Here is a 7,600-nt window from a genome sequence, read left to right as displayed (position 1 = left end):
GGACGAATGTGGTATAATCGCCTTAGCGGTTACTTACTCAAAGAAGGATATGTGAACAATCATATTTGTCCATGCATTTTTATTAACAAATCAAAATATCGTTTTTGTTATTGTTGCAGTATATGTTGATGATCTCAATCTTATGGGAACATTAGACGAGATCGAAAAGACGGCCACTTATTTAAAGAAAGAATTCGAAATGAAAAATCTCGGAAAAACAAAATTCTGTCTTAGGCTGCAAGTTGAACATTTTTCAAGAGGTATTCTCATCCATCAATCAACATATACAGAATAGATTCTGAAACGCTTTCATATGGATAAAGCCTATCCATTGAGCTCTCCAATGATTGTCCGATCACTTGACATCAAGAAAGATCATTTTCGTCCTCGAGAGGATGATGAAGAACTCCTTGGTCCTGAAGTGCCCTATCTCAGTGCGATTGGTGCTTTTTTATATCTTGCAAATTGCACAAGACCTGACATAATTTTTTCAGTAAATTTATTAGCAAGGTATAGTTCTGCACTAACCCGCAAACATGGAATGGAATCAAACACATATTGCAATATCTTTGTGGCACAACTGATATGGGATTGTTTTATTCAAAGGCGCCAAATTCTCAATTGATTGGATATGCAGATGTCGGCTATCTCTTTGACCCACATAAAGCCTATTCACAAACAGGGTATGTGTTTACCTGTGGCGGCACAGTTATATCATGGCGATCTGTGAACAAACAATGATTGTCACTTCTTCAAATCATTCTGAGATACTCGCAATTCATGAGGCAAACAGGGAATGCATTTGGTTGAGATCAATGATCCAACATATTCGAACAACATGTGGTCTCTCATCAATAAAAGATAGCCCAACAGTATTATATGAAGATAATGCAGCATGCATTGCACAGATGAAGGAAGGGTATATTAAAAGTGACAGGACCAAGCACATCTTACCAAAATTCTTTTATGCACATGAACTCTAGAAAAAGGGTGATATTGATATTCAAAAGATACGTTCATATGAAAATCTAGCAGATTTATTCACTAAAACGCTTCCAACTACAACATTCAAGAAGTTGGTGCATAACATTGGAATACGTCAACTAAAGGATCTTCAGGGTTGAACTAATGAATGAGAGCAATTGATCGAAGAGGTATTGGCATACTGTACTCTTTTTCCTTCGTCCAGGTTTTGTCCCACTGGGTTTTCCTGGCAAGGTTTTAATGAGGCAGTTTTAATCTATGCAATACCATTTTCAGATACACAAGGATACTGTACTCTTTTTCCTTCGCTAGGGTTTTATTCCACTGAGTTTTCCTTAGTAAGGTTTTAACGAGACATATTCTTAGTATAGTATTGTGAACCCCAAAGGGGAGTGTTATGGCTGCGTGTGTTTTGTGCGGGGTCCACACATTGAAAATAGTAGCAAGCTTCTCTAGGAAGCTGCTTGCTGCCCACGATTTGAATGCCTATAAATAGGCATTCTATGTATGAAATGGTTGCGTGGAAAATAAAAAGTCTCTCTCTTTCTGTTATAATTTATCTCCATTCTCTTACTTAACCTTACTCTCTCACTCTATATACATATATTTATTATACTCCACATATAGTTGTGAAAAAGAAAACAACATTAAAAAAATAAAAAAAATTTGTTTTTTTTAACAGGCGTGTTTTTTTGGGACTGAATCAGTGAAGGGACGGTGGTGTGGTGGTTTGATTTGAAAATTATTTTACAATGTTTATTAAATAAAAGTTTTGATTTAATTATCCTAAGCTGGTCACTAATTAAAAAACTAACTTTTGAGTTTCGCAACTTCTTTATGTATTTTTTTTTGTCATTTTAAAGGTCACGAAAAATCAAACAAATTTTTTATTTTAAATTTGGATCACCAAAATCTAATTTTTTGAATAATAATTTAAATTTTAATATAGAAAAAAATGAAAAAAATTATATTTTGGTAACCAAAATTGAAAAACTTTTAATTTCAGGAAAAAAATAAATAGTAACCAATTTTTAAAAAACATCCACATCCTCATTTAGGACATAAAGAATGGTAATAATGTGTAACGGATGCCATTTGAACACCAATCTGTTGAAAAAAAAAAAAAACCAACGGCTGTATCAGACCCTTACTTTTCAAAAGAAAGTCCACGGTTCCAATAATGGCATGTGGGTGTGAGTACGACTGGCACGAAAAGCTCCCATTCGCAACTAAGAAAAAAAAAATACATACACACACAAATAAAATATGAAATAAGAACCCGAATCCGCGCACAAGTGGGAAACCAAATTATATGGAATAAGCCATTGTCAAAAGCAACAACAATTTACAAATATAAACAACCTGCACCAATTTTACGCTCATTGTGAAAAGCAAGAAAACAAAGAACGGCTCAAGGATACCCACATTGTAGCCCCATCAAAATACTGAAAAGGCGAATTCATTGCCTTTCAAGACATCTATACAAATTCATTGCCTTCATCGCAATGCATTATCGGAGTCTTACAAACAAGGCAACGAAAATAGTAAAGATTATTCTCCTCTAGCAAGATGCAAAACAAGGATCAAAACAAGGATCGTAAGCCGAAACGTAAAATAACAAAAGCATCTCACGAATTCATAACTAGTAAATATGAATTCATAACAAAATCATCTCACGAATTCATAACTATGTCATGTGACTAATGTCATCGATCTCATGAATAAAAAGACAAAATGATCATCGTTCTTGGAGAAAAATGCTAAAGGTTAGGACATCCGTAGACATTAATTACACAAAATTAATATATTCAGAACACTAACAAATATAGCATTGCATTTAAGAATATTTTGTGGAGGAATGAGTGATTCTATTTACATTGAAAAAGCCATTCATATGGTTGGTTTAATCAACCACATCTAATATGTGCAGGAACAATGGTGACTCTATTGAATTTAACATGTAATTATGCCATCTTGATTATAGACATCTAATTATGTGGCTTGAGCACAAACAAGTTTAACTTATAATAAAAAAAGAAATTGAAAACCTACCCAAAAAAATAATAATAATAAGAAACAGATGCACAATTTTTCATCAAAATAATCAAAGCAACCCTCCTAGCACAAAGAAATGGTAAAACAGTGTAATCGTCTCTGTCAACTTTTCAATACACAACTAACATAGATTTTCAGCTTAACTTTTCAATACATAACATTCACGTTAACTTTTCAATACATAACATTCACGGAAAAGAAAGAAGGAAAATCAGCATACCAATTACACATCAGTCTCTAGGTATAATGTCCAACTTTTTTCTTTCTAAGTCTGACATCCAAGACACAACATTCATCCATTCATTGGCAGATAAAGAAGAAGAGCGAAATGAAAATCAGCCACATCAACACCATCATCATTTCTTTTTTTTCCACAATGGGGTCAGGAACGTAATGTTGTTGAATTGGCCCGAGTGTTTGGGCTGCTTGTCCTTTCAATCAAAGCTGCTGGGTGGAACCAGACTCTCCACGGACAAAACTGCTGTTGAAAAATAGGGACAATTACAAATTTTCGTAAGTGAATTTTCTGTAGTACTGTACGATGCTAAGCTTGTCTGATCAAAGTAGTGAGGCCTTTGATAAATATTCAGTAGCAGTTCACGGTTCCTCAAGAAACATAACGGTGTCACCTCGGTAAAGGTGCCCCTGTCACATAGGATTGGGATGGTGATAAACTTACTCCAAGACGCCTTCACGCCATATTCCTTCATCAACCACATCTCAACCCCAGTTCGACTAGCCTTCACGCCATACAAACACAAACATTCTTCAAAAGCTCCCAACACCTAGAAATTCAAATCTGTTTTGCTCTGAACATTATCTAGGGACATCTCACTAAATACCTCCTTTGATAAATCAAGAGAAACAAGTACCCGGGGACGTTGTACAGAACCAGCGCCTGCGGGTATCAGTAGCCAATGAAGGGCTCCATTCACGAAAATTCCATAACCACACATTGTGAATGTCCCCAAATGACCGGAACTCAGGTCTTGTATTCTTCTCCAAGAATTGTGTCTAAGACTGAACACATGGAATCTAATACTTTCACAGGAATTGGAAACGTTAGTTCCCAAAACTAGCTTGTAATCATCATCGAAGGAGTCAAAAGCAAACCCATAATGACAATCAATCCAAGATAGTGGAGAAGTCATGGGTGGTTCTGGCAATTCCTTGCAGACTCTAGTGGAAGGGTTGTACAATATAAATTTGAAGGCATCAACAACGTAACATATCAAACCATTGCAAGAACCAAATGCATAGGTTTTATGGCCAACTTGACAACTCCATAGTGGGCAATTTAACTCTACTAGTGCATTATTATCAACATTAATATTCTCGTTCTTGTTGTTACTGTCAAGTAGTGATTCATAGTCTATTGACTGGGGAGTGAAATTAGGGTTGTTGTTGCCAAGGGCAGAGTCTACTGGATTGAGAGGGAGACTATACCAAAAGATTTTCTGGGAATTTTTAGAGTGAATTGATCGATTGAGATGCAATTTGATGAAATGGGGATGAGAAATAAAAGAGCGAGCTGGTTTCGATACGCACCTGAATTGCAGAAGAGATTTAACAGGAAGCCTGGAGAGTATGTCCAATTCGATTTCTTCAGGTAGGTTAAGGACCGCCATTTGCGTACCCAATTCTTCAAGAGTTCAATCCACTAGCTGAGACCACTCGGCACACTCCAACCCACTTGAATCTCTTCGCCGAAAGCAGATCGATCTTCAATCCACTTGAATCTCTTCACCCATTTTGCTCCACGGAGTTCTCAAATCAAAGCTCGACTGAGTCTGTTAGCTTAATTTGAAAGCGAGATGGAGTTGTTCCTTCACATATCAGTATTGAAGAGAGAGAAAGAGAGACGTTTCTGGGTTTAGCTAAATGTCTGAGAAGGTTTGAGAGGAAAATGGAGGTTCCTTCACATATCAGCATAGGGGGGCGAGAGAGAGGAATTTTAGGGTTTCGCGAAATATGAGAGAAGAAAATCTTCTAAAATTTCAGTGTTTATGGTTTTTTTACTTTTATATTTTCATTTATCAATTATTTTTTTTAATTATAAATTTATTTTTAACTACTTGAAAGTCGGGATTTCCAATTCTCTTGGGCCACTTTCGGAATTTTTTTTCGATAATTACCTAATTTATATGGAATTGGAGGATGGTGGTAAATTATTAGATGCTGTGAGAGCCCCAGAACATCATTAACCAGCAGTTCTAATATTTGAAGCGTTTCAAATAGCTTAAATTAATCATTTTTATGCAATTTGCACTAGAAATTATGGTGGGTTGTTGAATATAAATAAGTATCAAATAAGCTATGCTATGGATTTACATATAATAAATTGGTTTAACACGTCAAATGTTGGTTAAAAACTTGACCCTAGGTCTAAGGTTTGAATCTTATTGGATGCAAACAATTCATTGAGGGAGGGAGTGAATATCAACTAGAAAAAAAAAAAATATTGGTTTTGTGATGTTTGGAAGGTCATAGTAGTTTCTAATTTGAAAGATTATAATGATTGTTATTGTAAAATATGTGTTTTTTAAAGTATAACATTGTTTAAATATTTAGAAAAAATCACTTATGTAATGGAGCAAATTGCACAAATAATCCAATTTTGAAAGCTTAGTTAATTGGAGACCAAAAGTATTGATCACTTGTATAGTGGATCAAATTGCACAAAAGATCCAATTTTGAAAGCTTACTTAATTAGAGACCTAAAGAATTAATCACTTGTATGGTGGAGCAAATTGCAAAAATGATTCAATTTTGAAAGCTTGGTTAATTAGAGACCTTAAGTATTTTCTTGAATTCTTGTAATTAAGAAAGGCAATAGTAATCTTTATTACTCTCCAACAATGGTTAATGGACTGTCTTTCTTTTAGGAGAAAAAATTTATTGCTCGAATTGTATTAGTGACATTGTATCATCATAAGATATTGATACATAGTGATAGGATCCACTAAGCTAGGCTTTGTTTTCTTGCTTTTGACATTTATTATGTTTCCTAAAGTTCTTTAAGAAAACTTTTTAAATTATGCCAATATGCGGTAGTTAATTTAAAATTGAATGAAGCATCAACATTTAACATTACGTGGTGCAAGAGAATTGACATATTTACCCTAATGTTGAGATGATGAACAATTTGACATTATTATAGTCTTTGAATTTCAAGGTTAGACAAATTCTACAGCCAGATGCACCCATCTCCATGCAAAAGTATGGCGTGTATAGAGAATTATGCAAGAAAATATGCTACGTAATTTGTAGTAAGTCACATAATTTTTTTGTAACGGGTGTCGCTCACGCTTCGAGCGCGCTCTCGTTCTCGTACTCACTATTTATAATTTAGTTTTTTCTTTTTTGCGCTCCTACTCTCGAATTCGCTCTTGTTCTCGCTCTCTGTATGTAACTTAGATCATACATGCAACAAGACATTGTTTAGTACACTGTTGACATGCTTGGGTCTTAGACTTATAACAGACTCATAAAACCCAAGCATACTAATCTCTCTATATCCAATTACTTGGATAATTGAATGAATAAACCAACCTAGAAGAATATTTGTTATCTTGAATCTAGATGGGTTATTTTAGGGATTATTCATATTATAAGCAAATATAAGTAAAGTATTCCTGAACTAATTTTGTAATTAAAAAGTAAGGTTTGGGTTGTTGAATGTGTATGAGTATTGAATGAAGACATGATGTGTATTTATAGATAATAAATTGATTGGGGTAAAATTATAAAATCTTTTCGTGCTAATTAAATTGTGAAATGACAAAATTAATTTTATTATTTAATGTTAAATTAAAATATTAATAATTATTATTTAAAATTACGAATTTAATCCTGGCCGGTCTATTCCAATTGAAAGTGTTTGCCTTCAACTGGAATGGACTCCACGAAAATTAAATTTGTCCTTAACCTATCATTTAATTTTGGAGAGAGTTCCATATTCTTATAATGTAGTTCCAGTTCAATGAAGAATTCCATATTATTATAATTTCACTGTATAACATAGTTTCGTGATATATGATATCTTAAGAGTTGTTTCACATTTTTGGAAATTATAATTTATCAAGTATTAAAAAGACAAAAAAAGAAAGAAAATAAAAGATGCTTTCATACCTCCTTTTATTCCAATGGTACTAGAAAGTGTTCACTTGTAATTTTGCTTTTTAAATTATGTCAGATGAACATATTTTCAGTTATAAAATTTTAATACTTTTTATATTAATTTAAATGTAATATACATGATTTTATATAATATGAGAAATTGATATAGATTTTCCTATTAGAATAATTAGAAAAAAGGAAGGTTTTTGTAGTATAAAGTAACCAAGTTCTACGGAGTATTTTTTATTTTTAAAATTACAGACTACTAGAGAAGTCCTTCAGAAATATGAAACAATTAACGGCTCTTAGAAGGTCTGGGGTCGGACAAGCCGTTGGAAGAAAAAAAAATCTTAGCTTTAATCCCATTGTACTAAGGCCCTGTTTGGATTGGCTTTTAAAACGCAGCTTTTGGCTTTTTGGACTTGAAAGCTATTTTGAGTAG

At 33.7% G+C, this 7,600-nt stretch overlaps 1 protein-coding gene across 1 annotated transcript; it reads right to left on the bottom strand.

The window, feature by feature from the left end:
* Nucleotides 1–3,473: 3,473 nt before the first annotated feature.
* LOC132274577 (F-box protein CPR1-like) lies at nt 3,474–4,667 on the bottom strand. The gene is made up of 3 exons (XM_059775892.1): nt 4,588–4,667; nt 3,882–4,479; nt 3,474–3,779 (listed from the first exon to the last, which is right to left on the bottom strand). Exons 1-3 carry the CDS (start codon nt 4,665–4,667, stop codon nt 3,474–3,476), a joined length of 984 nt encoding a protein of 327 aa, XP_059631875.1.
* Nucleotides 4,668–7,600: the final 2,933 nt, after the last annotated feature.

Source organism: Cornus florida, unplaced genomic scaffold (genome assembly GCF_030987335.1).
Source record: "Cornus florida cultivar Cherokee Brave unplaced genomic scaffold, ASM3098733v1 CherokeeBrave_3.0.0_Hap2_Chr01, whole genome shotgun sequence".
Taxonomy (NCBI): Eukaryota; Viridiplantae; Streptophyta; class Magnoliopsida; order Cornales; family Cornaceae; genus Cornus; species Cornus florida.
Note: the sequence above shows the minus strand (reverse complement) of the source record. Positions and strands in the feature narration are given on the sequence as shown.